The sequence below is a fragment of the Tetranychus urticae genome, chromosome 2 (genome assembly GCF_039701765.1).
Source record: "Tetranychus urticae isolate SD_2017Ah chromosome 2, NJAU_TeUrti_SD_1.0, whole genome shotgun sequence".
Classification (NCBI taxonomy): Eukaryota; Metazoa; Arthropoda; class Arachnida; order Trombidiformes; family Tetranychidae; genus Tetranychus; species Tetranychus urticae.
The window spans coordinates 18,750,590-18,770,323 of NC_142959.1; the positions used below are offsets into that span (position 1 = coordinate 18,750,590).

At 33.7% G+C, this 19,734-nt stretch overlaps 5 protein-coding genes across 6 annotated transcripts; 1 reads left to right on the top strand and 4 right to left on the bottom strand.

Annotated features, from left to right (window-relative positions):
• Positions 1-2,831: 2,831 nt before the first annotated feature.
• Positions 2,832-6,303, bottom strand: LOC107371579 (uncharacterized). The gene is made up of 4 exons (XM_015939706.3): positions 5,901-6,303; positions 4,342-5,774; positions 3,867-4,271; positions 2,832-3,789 (listed from the first exon to the last, which is right to left on the bottom strand). The coding sequence occupies exons 2-4, from the start codon at positions 5,533-5,535 to the stop codon at positions 3,526-3,528; spliced, it is 1,863 nt and encodes a 620-aa protein (XP_015795192.2). The 5' UTR covers positions 5,536-5,774; positions 5,901-6,303; the 3' UTR covers positions 2,832-3,525.
• A 1,553-nt stretch (positions 6,304-7,856) lies between these two features.
• LOC107371837 (cysteine-rich hydrophobic domain-containing protein 2) lies at positions 7,857-9,225 on the bottom strand. Its single transcript, XM_015939995.3, has one exon. The coding sequence runs from the start codon at positions 8,643-8,645 to the stop codon at positions 8,085-8,087; it is 561 nt and encodes a 186-aa protein (XP_015795481.1). The 5' UTR covers positions 8,646-9,225; the 3' UTR covers positions 7,857-8,084.
• Positions 7,857-14,853, bottom strand: jef (major facilitator superfamily domain-containing protein 6 jef). The gene is made up of 2 exons (XM_015939827.3): positions 12,716-14,853; positions 7,857-12,534 (listed from the first exon to the last, which is right to left on the bottom strand). Exons 1-2 carry the CDS (start codon positions 14,402-14,404, stop codon positions 11,605-11,607), a joined length of 2,619 nt encoding a protein of 872 aa, XP_015795313.1. The 5' UTR covers positions 14,405-14,853; the 3' UTR covers positions 7,857-11,604.
• Positions 14,854-15,395: 542 nt separating this feature from the next.
• Positions 15,396-17,725, top strand: Brf (Brf RNA polymerase III subunit). Its single transcript, XM_015939729.3, has one exon. It carries the CDS (start codon positions 15,795-15,797, stop codon positions 17,553-17,555), a length of 1,761 nt encoding a protein of 586 aa, XP_015795215.1. The 5' UTR covers positions 15,396-15,794; the 3' UTR covers positions 17,556-17,725.
• Positions 17,726-18,007: 282 nt separating this feature from the next.
• Rho1 (ras-like GTP-binding protein Rho1) lies at positions 18,008-19,657 on the bottom strand. 2 transcript variants are annotated; one of them, XM_025162714.2, is made up of 3 exons: positions 19,492-19,657; positions 18,836-19,027; positions 18,008-18,688 (listed from the first exon to the last, which is right to left on the bottom strand). In XM_025162714.2, the coding sequence occupies exons 2-3, from the start codon at positions 18,989-18,991 to the stop codon at positions 18,266-18,268; spliced, it is 579 nt and encodes a 192-aa protein (XP_025018482.1). In that variant the 5' UTR covers positions 18,992-19,027; positions 19,492-19,657; the 3' UTR covers positions 18,008-18,265. The 2 variants fall into 2 exon arrangements, with proteins under 2 accessions (XP_025018482.1, XP_089124063.1); XM_089267937.1 differs by having other exon boundaries at positions 19,166-19,657.
• Positions 19,658-19,734: the final 77 nt, after the last annotated feature.

Sequence of the window (19,734 nt, forward strand, 5' to 3'; positions counted from 1 at the left end):
TTTATATTATATCTTTGTCTTTCCGGGCTCTAACTAATGATATACACTGTGATGCATAGCATTAAGGACACCGCGAATTTCCCAGGAATCAATGAATTTAATCCAATTGAAGGGATTCTTATTGTTATATGTTTATTATCACATTTTAAGCCAGATTAGGCACTCAAAATTCGGAAATTTTGCTAATTAGCCCTACTAATTGTTAATCTTCATATGTTGACCATATGGAGTTGATGCATGGTATTAAGGACACTTCATGTTTTGACTATAAATGGCCCTTTTTGCGCGCAATCTGACCATTCCAAGTTATCTATTCTTTGTAATAACATATTTTTCGATGTTTTTGTTCAATTTTTGAAAGTTCATTGTTTTTAAATTGAGTTATATAATGGGTAGAGGTGCAGACATAAGTGATCGAGAAATTGGTCAAATTATGGCTTATCGTGACCAAGGTTTATCGATAAGAGTGATTGCTGATAAAATTGGAAGGTCGAAAAGTGCTGTTGAGAGAGTTATCAACCATCCGGATCAATACAATCAAAATAATCGCGGTGGACCTTCGTATAAATTGAATGACCATGATACTCGGCAAGCTTTACGCCTATTATCAAACGATAAAATGTCATGTGCGGAGGTATCTCGAGTGATGGTGTTGATTGTCATCGTTCAACTGTTTACAGAGCTGCAAAAAGAGCAGAACATGTCGACTTTCGGAAGCCGAACACTAAACCACCTTTGTCAATGGAGCATAAGAAGCTGCGTTTGCAATTTGCCAAAGACCATATCGACTTTGTGGATAAATGGTTCAAAGTGATGTTCTCGGATGAAAAAAGATTCAATTTGGATGGTTCTGATGGGTACAAATGTCACTGGCGAAACCTGAATCAGCCTGAAGTGCAATTCTCCAAGCGTCAGTTCGGTGGTGGTGGCGTAATGATATGGGCTGGAATCACGTACAATGGTACTACAGACATCGTTTTTTGTCCTAAAATGTTAATTCAAGTGGTTATATCGATATTTTGGATACATTCTTGGTCCCATCAATCTATGAAATGTGTGGTGTCAATCCAATTTTCCAGCAGGATAACGCAACGATTCATACCTCAAAAGCGACTAAAGATTGGATTGCATCAAAAGGAATCGAATTACTGCCATTGCCATCGAGATCACCAGATTTAAACCCAATTGAAAATGTTTGGTCTATTTTAGCTCGAAGAATCTATGGTAAAGGCCGTCAGTACAACTCAATCGACGAACGCAAACAGTCGATTGTTCATGAGTGGCATCGGATCGATCAATCAATGATTTAAACTAATATAATGTCAATGAAGGATCGTTTAGTTGAGGTTATTGCGAAAAATGGTGCTAGCACTCATTATTAGGTCTAAATGAATCAAATTGTCGAATGTCCTTAATGCCGTGCAACAAGATCTGTGATAATAAATTTTGCTTATTTAAATTAAATTCAAACTAACCAACCGATTTGGTTTGTACTCAGTACAATAACATTTTATAACTAAAGCAACATAAAATTGCTGAAAAAATAACTACAGTAGTATTACACTTATTCAATATTTTTGAAGATTCGCCATCTATTGGAATAATTAATACTTTTCTCTTACACTTTTCTTTCTAATTTTTTATTCTAATTTTGGCCAATCAGAAACACTCAAGAAAAAAAACAAAGAGAAAGAGAAAAATTAATGAACTAAGAGAAAAGTATTAATTATTCCAATAGATGGCGAATCTCCAAAAATATTGAATAAGTGTAATACTACTGTAATTATCATTGGTTATCATTAATAAACCAGAATTAACCAGTGTCCTTAATGCCATGCATCACAGTGTATGTTTGATTACTGGTACTTGATTACATCTCTTAAATCATTAACATCCCCGAAGTCAAAAGTCAATGTATTTACATTGGGAATATAATACTGCAAGTCATTCTGGCGACCTTACTATTTTAACAGAAATAAACAACCGACGAACATAATTTATACAGCATTAGAAAGAGCATAGAACACTTTTATTGAATGTATTTTCAGCTCTGTAAATTTATCCAGTGTCGAGCTACAAATCGACATAATTAACCTTTCAGCGTGTTTACAATTCACTTATGTTTTTTCAATAATATTGGATATTTCAAAGGATCATCTTATTTCACCGACAATTAATGTTTTCATCATTAACTCAGTACATCATCCGAAAGAGATTGTAAAGTGACTCAATTGCTGGTGCCACTGTTGATACATTGGCTCAAATCAAGAAATTAGTTCCTTGTCAGAATGTAAAAAACGAGCTAAATAATTTATCAGGTGCCACATAAATGTTTGTATTGAAGCTTCATTTAAAAAGAAAGTTTTTTTCATATTTAAATTTTATCCAGAAATATTTATCGGCTGTTTTCGTGGTTTTTTGCGATTTTTTCGAAAACAAAAAACTTTAAGAATAAATTTATTTCAGATTTGCATCCCCCATGATCAATTACACCTAAATAGTTTAGTTTGAAAAAAATCTATCCCTACTTCGATTTTATTAATCATTTTGACCTCCGTGATTAAAACATTTGCGACCCTGTAACTTTTTTCAGATTGATTTCCTCCACGGGAGATTAATGTTTTTAAGGGTTTTCTGACACGGGCTTTCCATTTAACCTTTTATTTTGATCTGCCCGTACCAATTAAGTTACTTGCCATGTAAGTTTATTGTTGATCATTTGATTATGGATACACTTATTATATAATTGTAGTCATTTCTTGCTTAGCTAACAAAAATTGACACTGGATGATATCAATAGTTTAACCGATTTGAATAACATACAATAATCATTTATGGGGTCGATTGAAATTTTTGACAAGCTACAATCGCAAAATTTAATTTCAGAAATTTTGTTAACCACACATATGGTTGATTGGCTTTGAAAGTTCCGTTGACCTGATTTAAAATAAAACAAAAGATATATTTGATGATAAAATGCTGAAAGAAAATGAAACAGACTTTAAGGTCAAGAAGAAAGGCTGATTTTAAATGGTTTGTTTGAATGTAAACTGTCAATCAGGTAAATAAATATGGTGTTTAGGAAGAAATTCAATGATGAGGACATAATCCATGAATGAATTGTTAGAGTGACATCTTTCTTTGCCTAGTTTCCAATTAAGGCCAAGCTTGTGATAGAGACGATTATTTTCACTGTACAGTAGCTTCTCTAAAGCATTTCGAGTACGTTTGGATAAAGCTAGTGTTGGCCATCCAGTAAAAAGGCATTGATTGAATAATGACTTTTCAGAGATTATTAACTCGATTTATGGTAGCCTCAAACTCGTTACCACGAGTCTTTATTTTTTCATTTTGGGTTAATCAATGTCAGGCATTGAAATAATATCACTCTCATTGGAATGAGATTCATGATTAGATTCAATCTCTTCAATAATATCATCAAACTGTTGTCTATTCTGATTGCTTGAGCTAAATTTTTTATCCATATCGAAAAAAATGTTTGGAAGAGATCGTAGCTTAGGAAAATTATGATTGGTTTAATTGGTTTGTTTGTTCGTCAATTTCTTCGTAGAACGGAGTGACATCGCTTTTGATTCGATGTTTGTAAACAAGATGATTGATGATTATTTCTTTGTCCGAGAAATTATTAGAGCATATTTTACATTTGAATTTTCCAGAAGAATCAACTGATTCCTGGGGTATCTCGGGTATCTTTTGGTGTCCATCTTCTACTAAATAGCCGAAGTGTTGAGTGAAATTTTTGACGATTTGATGAGCTAGATTGAGGTGCTGTTTAAAAGTAGCAAGAAACAAAAAAATGGGATTAATGAATTGCGTTTCTACGAAAAACTTCAAATTTAACTTACTTTGAACATGTTTGATCTTGATCTGTATTTGACATCACAATGATTACAGATACAAATGTATCCGTAATGTGTAGAATATTGGTGTTCTCTGATTCCACAATAAGTTTTACATTCTTTCGCACAAGAAATGCATTGGTAAACCTTCTTGTTGCCTACTCTGATAACTTCATAACAATCTTTATTTATATCAGGAATGCGTGATGATAATCTCTCGAATGGTTTAACCGAGCTAGATGTTAGACTTTTATTGCCTTCAATTAAAGGTTCTTTCAAATCATCTTCTTCGTCGATTTCTTCTTCTTCATCCTCAATGAGATCTTGATGTGAAAGATTTGATGGAAGATCGTCCGATTGCTCAATTTTAATTTCATTGCCATTAACTGAATTAATGATTTCCATTGTGTTCTGCAGAACAGAAAAGAGAAAGGAAAAGATTGTAATATTTCAAATAATAATTGCGTTGACAGTAACTTACCTCTGGTTCAAGAGAAGGTTCAGGATTTAAATCAGGTTCACTAGAAAACTCTTTTCTTTGTCTTGTTACATAAGTGTCTTCAGAACTTGTTCGTGATTTATGATAATTGCGAATATGTTTAACAATATCAGCCCTCCAAACAGAAACAAAAGGACATCTTTTACACCGGAATTCAAGGTGGTAATGTTGAGTCTCAATATGAGCTTTGATTGAGGTCCAACAATGTACAACATAGTTGCAGAGATTGCAAGTGTATTCATCTTTGTTTGCTGTTTTAGTGTAATATTTTTTGGTACTGTAAAGCCCGGCCCCAGGTCCGTTTTTTCGTAATTTAACTGGACTCCCATTTGAATCATAAGAAACATCGTTATAATTAATATCATATGAAATTCTGTTATGGTTCCCGTCTTGATTATCGTCGATGAAAGAAGTATAACCCCTCAATTCCAATTCATTTTCATTCATGTCAACACTATAACTCCTTTCTTCAAGCATATTGGGTTTTTCATCGTAAGGATAGTCCAATTCAAGCTCAGGGTCAGTTTGAGTGCCATCATTTGCTATGGACGAATTTTTCTGCGATGCTTGATCCACACGTCGTTTTCTATTTTTTTCAAGTCTAGGATCTCTTGAAGATGCGTCTTTGACTCCTGGTCTCACAATAACTGAACTTGATTTGGTATGAACGTCATTTGATGGATTGTTTACATTTCCTGAGTTTCTATTATTGACTGGTGAAGGTGGAGTTTCGGGAGTTGGAGGTCTAGAGACTGCAGAGGTAGCAGCGATAGCAGCTGCAGATGTGATTACACCAATGGAGCCGGCACCGCCATTAATAGGATCACGATAAGGCACAGGCGATGCCATAACTCTGATGAAACCATTGCGTCCATTTCTTAATGTCAATTCTATATCCAACAAACGAGCAACATTTTGCAGCCCAGTCAATCTAGGATTACTGACTTCAGCATAAGTCAATGAATAAAGCACATGAAAAAGGCACTTTAGATCTCGTATTGAATTGTTTTTCAAGTGAACAGCCGGTTTATTGCCGTTTAAACCACTGGAAAGAGGAGCCTTGGATTGATATGATTCCAAAGCTTCTCCAAGTAAACGCGAGTAGTTAGTCAAGATAAAACGATTGCCAGTAATACAACCATCACGACAGATGAATGTTATCTTATCCCAGCTCATGATGAAATGCTGATGGTAACGATATTTATGTATAAAATGAATGTGATTCTTTAAATTATTTAATTAAGGCTTTTATCTTTTCCGTTCATTAATTTAAATTGACATTCTTAACAGAAAAGAAACGTTGTCATGGTAGCAAAAATATTAATTTAATTCAACAGGAAAATTCTAATGAGATATCAGTGTTTTAATAGCAACTATCAGGCACATTCAGGTTAAGCATTGTCAAATAGAGATACCTGAAAAGAACAATAGAGAAGATAGAAGAAAGAAATGCCATCCATCAGAATACAGTTAAAAATAAAATGAGTAAAAGAATAACATTGTGGGAAATAAGGTGAAAAACACAAATTCAAGCAACTTACCTTGTGAGTTGATAATCTTGCAATAATCCGAAATAATAAATAAAAATTAAAATCAATAAATAAACAGGGTAAATAAAAAAAATGAAAACAATCAGCTCTGGAACATTTGTTAATCCATCAAATAAAAATATAAAAGCTATTCCTACTAAAAAACAAGTCAAAATAGAGAGTATTCAATGAATGCTGTTCATTGCTCTCTGCTTTTAGGAGAGGCTGGACGATTCAGGCTGGATCGCCACAGTTGTACAAACATTTCACAGAATGTGAAAGGGAATATTTCATAAGTTACATTTACGTCATAATATTTTATTAAATATCAAATACTCAATTATTATTAATTTTTCTTTCTGTTTCCATTTAATAATAATTGTTAATATCTAGCTTATTATTAAATGCCAAATTAAAGAAATGCTAAATATTGATTCTAGAGCAACGGTGAAGATGTGGTTTTGAATATTGTATCTTTACGTTTTGTACCATGAATCCACTTATTTCTATCTGTATCTATTTTAACAATTGTTTACCCCAATTTTCATAATCATTTAACTGAATCGCTGATTATCAATTTGTACTCTAAAAGTGATATCAGCGCATCAACCAAATTTTATTGGGAACATTTAAAATGTAAAGATTTACTGAGATTTGGGTTAGACTTTAAGGGTTAAAATTTTACCTTCATGAATTTTCATATTATGTTAGATGCCTAGAGAATCATGGAGTTGTATCAAATAAACCTGAATTGAATGGTGAAGATAATCTTGAATAGGTTGTAGGTTCTGCGGTAAAATCGGAAACTCAAATATTTGATACTGATACGATATCATTACAATGTTGGTTGTTTAGCTAATCTCAAAGTGAACATCAATAAATACTGAATCATTAATATTGATTTCAATGATCTACTCTGATTAAATACAGTCAAATACTAATAAGTAATTGATAGCAGAGATTGTCTCGGTGCAAATGACTATTTATGTTATTGATACAATTGTAAACGAAATTCACTGAAATTATTATATTGATAGTTTTCCAAGTATGGTTGGATATTTTTTGAAATGAATGAATTTTGTTAACAGGCTTATTAAATTTCGTAAGATAAGCAATTTTGAAAAATTATTACCCAAAACTTTATTTTGAAGTTGACGCCAGTATTCCTAAAATGATGTCATCATGCTTATCTCAACAACATTTTTGTTACAACAATCAACAAAAGGCAAAATATCTATGAATCTTTCCGATGACGACAGTGGTATTTACAGTGTAATGAGGTCTCTAGCCCCAAATGAATTGACTAACAAATACACTTTTCTGCCTCTAATTATGAGACAATAATATTGTTCCTGATTTACCAATTTAATTTTTGATTTATTTCAATTGTCTCAACTTTAAATATAGCAATGAGAATCTTGAAAATATAAATTGTTCATGTGTTTAAAATCTTGATATTTTGCTCTAATATGTTTAGTCAAAGAAAATTGAAAATGAAGTGAAATCATTTCTTGAACTTACCAATGACTATTTATCTGACCACTGGCTTGTCAGCATTATGTTATTCATTTCTTGCTATAATTTGATAATACAATTTGCCAATGCCCATCAAATATATTTTCATTTAAATTATTTTATGATGGTCGTCTTAATTGTGTTTCCAAATTCATTGTTACTGATATCGAGTACTATCACTTTTATTAGAATCACGTATATTGTATTCTTATTCAGAGTACCCGCCGTTTGCAAATTGTACACTTATCGATAGGATTTGTTTGTACTCTGTTGACTAACGCCTATACTAATAGAAATATAATCAATAAACCCTGATAATTCTTCTGAATTTATTATCTATTTAAGTTTATTTTTGATCATTTGATTATGGATAGTCATTTCTTGCTAAGCTCACAAAAATTGACACTGGATGATATCAATATTTTAACCGATTTGAATAACATACAATAATCATTTATGGGGTCGATTGAAATTTTTGACAAGCTACAATCGCAAAATTTAATCTCAGAAATTTTGTTAACCACACATATGGTTGATTTGGCTTTTAAAGTTCCGTTGCCCTGATTTAAAATAAAACAAAAGATATTATATATTTGATGATAAAATGCTGAAAGAAAATGAAACAGACTTTAAGGTCAAGAAGAAAGGCTGATTTTGAATGGTTTGTTTGAATGTAAACTGTCAATCAGGTAAATAAATATGGTGTTTAGGAAGAAATTCAATGATGAGGACATAATCCATGAATGAATTGTTAGAGTGACATCTTTCTTTGCCTAGTTTCCAATTAAGGCCAAGCTTGTGATAGAGACGATTATTTTCACTGTACAGTAGCTTCTCTAAAGCATTTCGAGTACGTTTGGATAAAGCAAGAGTTGGCCATAATAGGGAACATCCAAATGAACAACAACAGCATAGACATCCAATTAAGAGAACGCGTGCATTTATTGAATGGTGACTTTTTAAGAGATTATTGACTCGATTTATGGTTGCCTCAAACTCTTCCTTTGACACTTTACCAATTAAGCTTGTTGGATATCCATTTGAAAATGTATTGGATAGGCCAAACAGAGTCATGTTACCGTTTCCACGGATCGTTATTTGCTCCATTATGGGATAATCAATGTCAGGCATTGAAATAATATCACTCTCATTGGAATGAGATTCATGATTAGATTCAATCTCTTCAATAATATCATCAAACTGTTGTCTATTCTGATTGCTTGAGTTTACTTGTTCACCCATGTTTCCACGTGGTAATTGAGGCTTTATGTCCACATTATAAGCACCTTTGGTAAGTTTGGTTCATGTAGAAGATGGTTGTGATCAATAGCGAATAAAATAATATAGTTTCACTGGTCAATTAGTCCAATAATAATGACACTTGCCACATAATGCCACTACCAGATAATGACACTAAATTTTGAGATGTTCCCTTTCAAACTTTCCTTTGTTTACATAAATTGGAATTATATTGATCATTCGAAATAACAATAAAATGATTAGATAGATAAATTTTTTGGTTAAATCAATAAGAATATAAGCGTTGAGGATTAAGTTTGACAAATAAATGATTGATAAGGGAAAATGTAAGATGCACAAATTACATAGTAAGGTTAGCTCATAGTTAATATAGCATGAATAGTAGGAATAAGCTATTTCAAGATTTTTACAAGACAGATTTGACTATTTTGACTATCTTTAATACTAAACACAAACACAAAAATATTTAATGTTGATCAGTCAATAAATGAATCAATTATTTACTTTTAATGTTACAGTTTTTTACACGAGCATTTCGATCACCATTTAAATGTAAAATCAATCCAACATCTGAAAGCAAAACAAAAATGAAAACAAAGACATTATTTTTAAAAACTTAATCAGCAGAGGGCAGCAGTCAAAATCCTTGATTTTTTCAATTCTGCGATAATTCAATTGGTCGAAGCTCGGCTCTAAATTTAATTACGAATCCAATCGATTAATAACGAATAATCATCACAAATTAATTCATCGCCTATGTAATTTTTGCCTTTATAAAAGATAATGTAAGTCGAGCTTTAAATGAGGCATAAAAATATCTTAATTACACAATAAATATTCAATTTAATTTCTAATTTTAATTCGACATTGCACTGATAATAATACAATCAAAGGCTACAATAATCACAACCTCATTTGTGTTACCAATGTTTTATATAATGGTAATCAAGAATAATTTTCACAATTACAGTTACATATTGATATAATTACCAGGATGCAGAAAAATTGGCAATTTTCAATTTTCTGGTGCGACATACAACTTAAGTTTTATGCTTTTACATATAATAAATCTTTATAAATTTTCTTGCTCGATATAATATATTTGAGAGTAATACTTTTAGGTTTAATCTCATTTTAGGGATCTTTGGCCTTCTGAGATGGACAACAGTTTTGAAGGTGACTTTTGACTATTCATCTGTAAAGTTATCATACAGCGATTTTCAATTCTATGTATTGATGCATTTGGGTAATCCTGGAAAACTGGTTAACATGGTAAATTTTCCCACAGTTTAAGTTGAACAAATGTGTCATTACAATGAAAATTTTGCTGGAAGTGGTTCAAGTTGATCTTGGTTTTCCAAACTCGATTGGTGTTTGGGTTTGAGTGTAAATTGGCTATTTTACACCCTTCATGCCAAAAGGCAACGGGTTGTTCACATCAGTTGACAATATAATACAAAAGGTCCAAGAAAAGACAGAGAAGGAAAGATTCAATTTGTTAATTTGCGCAATTTAAACTTGAAAAGTTAGTCTGAAAGACTTAAGAGACAAGATAGACGTTATGACTTGCTATTACTTATTTCAGCTCTTGGTTTCCACATGAATGTTGATCAAAATAGTGGAGATTTGATCAAATTATTGAGAATTGTAATAGACAAGTCTGGAATTAAGTTTCACAGATTTGATCAAAAATCATTAATATTTGCATGACTAGTAACTTTTTTTCTTGCTTTTAGTTTCGTGTTTTTTTTCAGATACTGAAACACAACCTTGAGGTTTGATGTACAACTAATTATTTGGGCGATTGAAGATGCAATCAAAAGAGTGAGTGAGTATTTTTGGTGAACTGATTATGAACAAAATGAGAGGAAACTAGGAAAGAGTGATCACAGGGAAAACAGTAATAGATTATAATAACAATAATTGTTAAGTTATTTCTTTGCTGATTCAATACGAGGAGAGAAATCACTTAACAAGCGTATCATTTCAATTTACACAGGTAATGAAAGCAAAAGAAATTTCTCTGCCTTCCAAAACTCTGAGTATCAATTCTGAGACGAAAATTTATTCTTCTCTTTGACTCAAGATTTTTTAGATTGGTGACTGTCAATTTACAAAGGACAAAATGGAAATAAATCAAACGCTGAAATGGATTTCCATTTTGTTCATGTGAGCTGAGAAGTAAACTCAGCGAAGACTATCCTGAACTTATTTTAGAGATTTAAATTATTGCTTCGAAACACTTTATCATTGTAATTATTATTGGAACTCCATAGAAGAAGTGAATTGTGTTTCCTCCTTCTATGCAATGATATTAATCCTCAGTTAAAGGTTACATAAAAAAGCTGAGGAGGAAGGAAAGAGTTTCCTCTTTTTCCCTAGGAAAAGGTAATAAACAAAAAATCAAAAAATTAACCTTCGAATAGCGAGAAAATGGAAGAAAAAGGACTTTTATCTGATATACACCTCTTTCCAAATGGATGGGAATCATTTGCTCTGAGGATGAAATTCATTTGCCATTGCTTTCCATTAACTCTCCTTTGGCTCAAGATTAAAATGAAAATATGTATTGTATTTGATAACATCAAGGCGAATCATGGTAATTCAAAACTTTAAACTGTTATCAATCAATTTGGTAAATTGTTTTATGTCTTTTTGAACAATTGAAAACTCAATTGCTCGTAAAGTGTATGGAAGTGAGTTAAAAGACACTAAGGTCTTCTCATGAAATAAGTGTTAACCCTCACCTTCATCTGAAATTTAAAGTGAAAGTTGATAACAATAAAATAGATAAAATGGTGAATGATATTGACCAGAACCGAACAGTAGGTTCAAAATTAACAATTAATAAATCTCACTACAAGCCTCAGTCGTGTGTTAATTGTATCATCAAGGTGATCGTGAAGGGAAATGAGGCAATGATGATGATAATGTATTAAAATCACCAATCATAAGATTGGAAATTGTTAGGCTGCTGTTGAGTTGAAACATTGATCGTGATGGGATTAATTGGGTTGGATAGATTCTTGTAATCAATGTCAATACTTTTGTCACTTTTAACGTCCAATGAATGAGTATCGAAATAGCTTAAAACTTGGTCCATTTGTCGGAAACCATCCCGTATTAAATCACTTTCTGTTATGGGTTCACTTGGACTATTTTGATCTCCAAGTATAACCTTAAGTCCATAAGGTATATTATTATCTTGGCTTGGTGATAATTTATTGGACCTATTGGATTCGAAAGACAAAGGAGAAACACGATGATTCCATCGATTAAAATTTGGATTAGATCCATCAATTCCGGGACCAGTCATATTAAAAGTTTCACTTGATCTATCCGACTGTGGCCATCCAGAGGAAAATTGTTGTTGGCTTTGGTTGTGTGATGCATTTGGAGTTGCCAAGTTTGTTTTTGAAGCTGTTCGAGTTATGGGTGCTGAAGGTACACCATGTGGTGCTAGTCCGGCACCTCCTTCAAGGCAAACTTGATGCTCTATGTCATCCTCAAGCCAACGGAAGCCAGAATTGGTTCGCTGGGAGTTAACGAATATGAAAAATGCCAAAACAAGGCCACAAAGTAAACCATAGACTGCAAATGTTGGCCGAGTACCAAATTTATTGATGAATATGCCACCTAAAATGGCTCCCGCACCTCTACCAAATCCATGGTGTAGTCCTTGTAAAACACCCTGAGTTGATGATTTAAGATGAGGTGGAGTTGCTTGTGTAATGTAAGAACAACAAGCTGCCCAAACTCCGGCATGAGTTACTCCTTGCATTAATTCAAAGGGCAATACAAACCAAGGATTATCCAAGTAGGCGATATATAAAAACCGACCAAAATTGCATGCCAGACCAAAACAAAGTACCTGTTAGAGTGTAAATAAAAATGATCAGTTCATTATGTCAAATCCTGATTAGTTAGTTTGATTCAGTCGTATTTTGATAGTTGGTATACAAAATATAACCTGACTCATCGAAGTATCAACTAAACAACTAGACATAAAATTGTATTCATTCCAATCAGTTGGTTTGATGAAATAAACTCACCTTGGTGTGTCCATACTTTTTGATATACTCTAAAGAGTAGAAAAATGCAAAAATTTCAGATATGTGGTTAATTACAGAAGCAAGGCCAAAAAGTGTTGGTGTTCCTCCAAGATCTTGAAGATGCCAAAAGAGGAAAGCAAATACCATACCAATACCTGCACCCATAAACCACGTAACAAATAGGAAAGCACCATATCTGAGATTTGCAAATGTTTTCAATACTTCAACCCATTCGGGCATTTCTCGCGTTCGTTGAGCGAAAACAGCTGACTTCCATTTGTCGATAAATTCAAATTTCCGGTCTTGCTGTAGTCCAGGAGGAGGATTTATTGGTGGTGCAGTATTGAATATTGGCTTTGGACCAGGAGTTTGATAGGGTTTCATGGGAACTGAATCAATACCCGATGAGCTCTCTTCCACTGACCTACCAGGTTGATCGGGAAAACGAAACTGATACGCTATGGCAGATGCGATGACCATAAGAACAGCAAAAATGGAAAAGCAAACTTTGTAATTTCGTTCACTTTCATGTGGTCCACAAGGATGATTGGTAAATTCAGTAGAGTTATCCAGTGCCATTCCCACAAAAAACATTGATATAGCCCATCCAGCGGAACCAAACATTCGTTGGCGTCCATAGAGATCAATTCGATCACCAAGGTAATCAAGTGTAACTGAATCGGTAAGTGTTATAGCTGGAGCACTGAAAAATTCACCAATTAACACCAGAAGCAATAGAAGAAGAAAAACCGATTCAACATCCTCCCATTTGTAAACAACAGTGCTGAATGGGGGTGAAACATAAGAAGCATGAATATCCTTGTTGAAATTCAAAGTATAATCAATTGGAATCGGCGATTTTCCAATAACATGAGCTGGTGGAGGTCTATGTCTATTTGCATTAGTTCGTGAATTAGTTGATCCACGTTTAACCCGTTTTTTGGCTCTATGTTCAATCAAATCTTCATTTTGATCTGGCAGTATTGCATTCAAATCATGAGACTGTAAATTTTCTTCCTCACTAGCTCGGCGATCTCTTCTTTGCGGCGTTATTGACATTTCAAAATCGTTATCTGATTCATCTGAATAAGGTGTAAACAAAATATGATGAGTCTCATTAAAAGTGACACATGCAGTCGCCGGTGGTCGTATATATGCCATTGCACAAGTGAAAACAATCCAGGAAAACATGGAAGCCATAAGAAGTATTTTACCCTTGTTAAAACGGTCTGCCATGGAACCCCAAAAAGGGGCTGAAAATATTTCAATAAAAGGTCGTATACCAGTTAATAACCCAACTTGGACTGAGTTCATTCCCATTTGTTTGAAATAGACTCCTGTCAACGGAAACAAAGATCCAAAGGCAGCATAAAAGAAAAAATAGAAACCTTTTGACATCAACAAATCTCGATTGGTGAGAATCTCTTGGATTAAGTCAACAGTCTCTGAGCTACGTTTATGTTCAGGTACTCCGGTTGAACCATTATCATCCAGAGTAATGGTTTCCGTGTAACCCAAATCAATGGGTCGATTTGAATAGATACCAGGATCATCTCTATCACCAGAATAGTCACTATAACCGCCACCGCCTCCACCGCCGCCAACTGATTCTGACAAAAATGGATTGTAATTTGATGAAGAAGCTGTCGATCGTTGAGATTCACTTTGAGTATATCTTGGTAATTCCATGGTGGTTGAACAACTTAACTTTTCCCTCTCTTTATATTTGGTGTTGTTTGGAGGTAAAACCAGCAAAAGGCAAGGAAAGAGATGAAAAGATAACTAACAGTTAACTAGTGATTAAAAGGTTAAGAAGTTGAATATGAATATTATAAATCGTTTTCAGATTAACGACAAGGTTAAAGGAGAGGTTAAGTAAGATCAAGTAAAGCCCAAAAAGGCATAAAAACAAAATAGCTACCAATCAATGAAATTAAAATGCATTCCTAGACCTCCAAAAATGAATAGATGAATCAAGGTGCAAATAATGGAAATGCTTTCCTCTATACTTTCTTCACCTTTTCATCATCCTCATCTTCAACCTCTGGTTTTATCATTTAGTATTATTTTTGCTTTCTTTTCTTTCTCATTCTTCTCGTTTCCCTCCTACTCATGAGTGTGGTTAAGAAAGTGTGAAACGAGATCCATTTTGGGATCCATTTTATTCTGACATTTTTCATTGATTCACTACCTTCGATCGATAACCTCTGTCTATGAAGACATCTGCGACAATCTATTATCTAAACCAACCTGGACCATTTAGTATCATTAAAATAGATGGTTGACCACCAATTATCAATTAATGTGATCAAAAACAATAATTTCAATCCATAAATCTTATTATTATTACTTACTGAATAAGTTACTAAATTCAGTTTTTTTGCTATTTCATTGTATGCGCAAAAGATACCCAAATGTACAAAAATGTTAAAGATGCTCAAAATATGAAGCCTAACGATTTATGGTTAGTCTATTATGAAATTCAAATCATGGTAAAAACTTGAGAAACTAAATTTAGTTAAATACATTTCAGTTGAATAAAAGATTAATTAATAAACAAATGCTAGAAATAAATACCCATTAATGATAAATTAGCAAGACATACCAATTTTTGCTAAACTGATTAATAGGCATATCAACTTACTGGAGTTTTAATTGAACAAAAACATAATTATAAGAGGCTTGAAACCTAAACGAAGATTTCATCAGATTGCTGAAATTGAAAGATTAACAGGATTTTTGTTGCATTCACCAGTTAATCAGTTTAAAAAGCGAGAAAAATAGTTGAGGGCAAAATTTAAAAAAAGCGGACAACAACAAAAACAGAGTAGCCAATGACAACGCTCAGGGAACAATTGTAGATATATTTTGTGATGAAATTTTTGAGTTAAAAATATCTTGAATTTATTCTATCCTTTTCTGAATATCAACTCTAATCTTCTGGAATCTGTCCACTTTAGATTTATGTATCTGACCAATTCTAAACAGATACACTTTCTATTGGTCTTTCAATCTGTTTATTGGTTTTTAGTGACTTTCGTTCTCAATCGGTAAATCTCCTTCTGGTATTCTGTTCTCGATGGCTCACCGTCAAAGTTGTCCAAAATGTGGTTCTAGTGATTTAGAAACTGATGCCGCCCGTGGAGATACTGTCTGCACCAATTGTGGATCTGTGCTAGAGGATAATTTGATAGTCAGTGAGGTGCAGTTCCAGGAAGGTAGTCATGGAGGCTCGAATATTATTGGGCAAACCATTTCAGTTGATAATGGTTTTCAAGGGCTATCCATGGGTGGTATGATGGCCAGTGGTAAAGAATCCAGGCAAATTACTTTGGATCGAGCTCGAAAAAGAATCAAAGCTATCGGTGCTTCTTTAAGTCTAAACAATCATTGTATGGATATGGCTTTTAACTTTTACAAAATGGCTCTCAGTCGCCGACTCACTTGTGGGAGAAAAAATAATCATGTTATTGCTGCTTGTGTTTACATTACTTGTCGCCTTGAAGGAACATCACACATGCTTCTTGATTTATCTGATCTAATGCAGGTCAACGTTTATGAACTTGGACGTACTTATTTGAGACTTTCATGTGCTCTCTGCATAAATATTCCTGTTTTAGATCCATGTTTATATATTGTAAGATTTGCTCATAGATTAGGCCTTGGAGATAAAACTCATGACGTTGAGATGACAGCTCTTCGTTTAGTGCAAAGGATGAAAAGGGACTGGATGCATACAGGACGAAGGCCATCTGGGCTATGTGGAGCTGCTCTTCTTGTGGCAACTCGATTAAATAACATAGATCGCTCTGTGAAAGAGGTTGTAGATATTGTAAAAGTTTGTGAAACTACCATCAGAAAACGTTTAAATGAATTCAGTGATACACCAACAAGTAAATTGACTTTAGAGGAGTTCATGACGGTTGACCTGGAAGGAGAGGAAGATCCTCCTTGTTACAAGATGGCGAATAAGAAGGTTAAATCGATAGTTGAGGATAAAGAACAACTGGAACAAGTTGAAAATGAGGTGGCCAAAATTCAGCAGCAAATTGAAGAAAAGCTTGAAAGCATACGGAAAAAATTTCGCTCGCCATTCGTTAAGAGTTCAGAAACGCAAGAAACAGCTGACAAACCTTCGAAGGAGGAAGATGAAGATGAAGATATCGATGTAGAAGAAGTTGTTGAGAAAATAGTGGAAACAAATCATTTCAATATAATCAGAGAAATTGTTGGTCAAGATAATCCACAAGCTGATTCTTTTCTTCAGCAACTTCAAGCTCTTCGACCAACTGCTGCTAGTTTAGGAATCAGTTCATCTTTAAATGTAGGGTTCACTAAAGGACTAAAAGACGAAGATCCAAACGCAAAAAGACGTGCTTCTAGTGTATCATTCAATGGTGAAATTAACAATGAAGAAGATGTCGATAATGAAGATGACAATGAAACTGATGTAGACGACGAAGATATGGATTCGATTAAAGAGGAGAATCAAGCAGCAGACAATCAAGAATCGGGGGAATTGGATCTTGAAGGGATTGATGATGCTGAACTAGATAATTACATTCTTAGTAACAAAGAAATACAAATAAAAACCAAACTTTGGCATAGAGTTAACGCTGAGTATCTCAAAGAGATGGAAGAGAAAGAGAAAAGAAAAGCCGAAGAAGAGGCTGAAAGAGCGAAGAAAGAGAGTTCAGGTGAAATGCCACCGAAAAAGAAACGAAAAAGCAAAAAGAAAACACCAATTGAAGCAAATACCGCTGGAGAGGCAATAGAAAAGATGTTGGAAGAGAAAAGACTTTCCAATAAAATTAATTACGATGTATTAAGAAGATTGTAGGCATTATTCAAATTTCTTTTTTATTTCACACTAGACACCTTTTTTTCCGACAAATCAAAATGATTGATATTTTCAACAATCTTTCTCCAATGTTAATACTGAACGAATTCACTTTTGAAATACTTTCAAAAGGAAGATGTTAATAAATAAAAATTAATTTTCAATTTTGATTTATGATTTTTATTTTTGGGAGTGAAAAGTTGATAATTTCATGATAATCACAGAGAGGATTGTCATATATGACGAATTTTGATTTACTAATAGGGGAGGATCACTTGTTGCTATACGATTAGCTTTTTTAGCATTTCACGTTATTCCACCAGAGAAAGAGCATTTCTGTTTCACGAAATGTTTAAGGAGCAAATAATTGAAATGTACTCAGTTGTGAATTAATAACATGAATATATTATTAATTGGTTCCATATTGAGTAGAAGATCGTGTTCTAGATATATCTTGTTTGGTGGTGTTTTTTAATCAATTGATAGTTTTATTACTAATTTTCACAAAAATTTGATTCATAAATGAGACAAGGAGAGAGAGAGAAAGAAAAAAGAGAAAGAGAGATTGGAGAGAAGGTTCAAGAGGTGAGAGGCTTGACAGATATATAGAGGGGAGAGATGTAGGAGAAATTTTGTTTGGCGGTGTTGTGTGTATCAATTTTCCACCGAAAAAGGGGATAAAAGCGTGAAACATTGCAAAATAACGACAATTAAAAGATAAGACACTTCGTCCTCTTCTTCCTTTTAGTCTGGAGAGCAGCGCGAGTTGCCGTCTCAAAGACTTCTCGGACACCTTCCTTGGTTTTAGCAGAGCATTCCAAATAACCATAGGCGTTTATCTTCTCAGCCATAGCTCGGCCTTCCTCTGGTGTTACCGGCTTCTGTTTCATTTTTGATAACTCCTTAATAGTATGGCTATCATTACGAAGGTCTTTCTTATTTCCAACAAGTATAATGGGTACATTGGGGCAGAAGTGCCGTACCTCAGGTGTCCACTTTTCCGGAATATTTTCTAAACTGTCTGGACTATCAATTGAGAAGCACATTAAGATGACATCAGTGTCCGGGTAAGAAAGGGGACGTAACCTGTCGTAATCTTCTTGTCCAGCAGTATCCCATAATGCCAATTCAACCTGAGTGAATGAGAGAGGGTTGAGGAAAGAGAAAACAGATTGCAAATGTCATTATGAACGTTTAGAAGGGTTTAAAATTGTAAAATCTAAAGAATCAAACGAAAAAATGGATGATGTTATACGGATGAAATAGGGAATGTACTTTACCTGTTTACCATCAACCTCAATGTCAGCAACATAGTTTTCAAAAACGGTTGGCACATAGACCTCAGGAAACTGATCCTTACTGAAGACAATTAACAAGCAGGTTTTACCACATGCACCGTCTCCTACAATTACTAATTTCTTTCTGATGGCCGCCATTTCCGCTCTAATTAAAAAAAACTGATGATTGGCGGACTAAAGGTGAGGTTGAAAAAAACAGAGAGAAAAAACAAAAAATAAAGATAGACAGTTTTGCTGGATGCTTATGAAAATGAGAAAGAGTAAAAGAAAGAGAGAAAAGATCAACACTTTCTGTTTCACTGTTCTACTCACAGGCTCACAAAACTAAATTCATACTCATAGAAAAAGAGAGCAAAAAAGACAGAAAAAAATAAATAAGACAGTTGCAGTTGCAGAGGAGAAGAGACAATAAAGAAAGAGGAGGATGAAAGAGAGAGAGAGAAAGAGAGAGGAAGATGAAGATAAGCGACGAGAAAGGGGGTTAAAAGGGGGAAATTTAAAAAGCTATACTGAATCTACTAGCTCAGATCATAACTTTTAAGCAACAACCAATGTAACCACACCTCGTAACCAAGCTGAAAACTCAACTAAACTTGCACAAATGGCGATGTTGTCAAGGGAACATAAATTTAACTTACAAATTTCAATGTTGACCGCCAATATTGAAAGATTACGTCAAAAAATGGGATTAATTAACTCATAAATCGAATGGTAAAGGTCCACAATAAATACCGTTCACCGAAATGAGATGGATTCAATTGAAGATGAAATAAAACAAAACAAAATTGTCACTTGGATAGGGTTAAAATCTGATAGAACTCATCTCATCACTTGCCCATCAACCTTTTTCAAAAGTAACTCCCTCATCTCCATCCTAAATA

Bases quoted from the DNA above. Each gene is read 5' to 3' on its own strand.
- LOC107371579 (XM_015939706.3), bottom strand. From the start codon at position 5,535: ATGAGCTGGGATAAGATAACATTCATCTGTCGTGATGGTTGTATTACT. The intron at 4,272-4,341 runs GTAAGTTACTGT...TCTGTTCTGCAG, and splicing joins AACCTTCTCTTGAACCAGAG to AACACAATGGAAATCATTAA. The intron at 3,790-3,866 runs GTAAGTTAAATT...ACTTTTAAACAG, and splicing joins CAAGATCAAACATGTTCAAA to CACCTCAATCTAGCTCATCA.
- LOC107371837 (XM_015939995.3), bottom strand. From the start codon at position 8,645: ATGGGTGAACAAGTAAACTCAAGCAATCAGAATAGACAACAGTTTGAT.
- jef (XM_015939827.3), bottom strand. From the start codon at position 14,404: ATGGAATTACCAAGATATACTCAAAGTGAATCTCAACGATCGACAGCT. The intron at 12,535-12,715 runs GTGAGTTTATTT...ACACTCTAACAG, and splicing joins AAAAGTATGGACACACCAAG to GTACTTTGTTTTGGTCTGGC.
- Brf (XM_015939729.3), top strand. From the start codon at position 15,795: ATGGCTCACCGTCAAAGTTGTCCAAAATGTGGTTCTAGTGATTTAGAA.
- Rho1 (XM_025162714.2), bottom strand. From the start codon at position 18,991: ATGGCGGCCATCAGAAAGAAATTAGTAATTGTAGGAGACGGTGCATGT. The intron at 18,689-18,835 runs GTAAAGTACATT...TCATTCACTCAG, and splicing joins TTGAGGTTGATGGTAAACAG to GTTGAATTGGCATTATGGGA.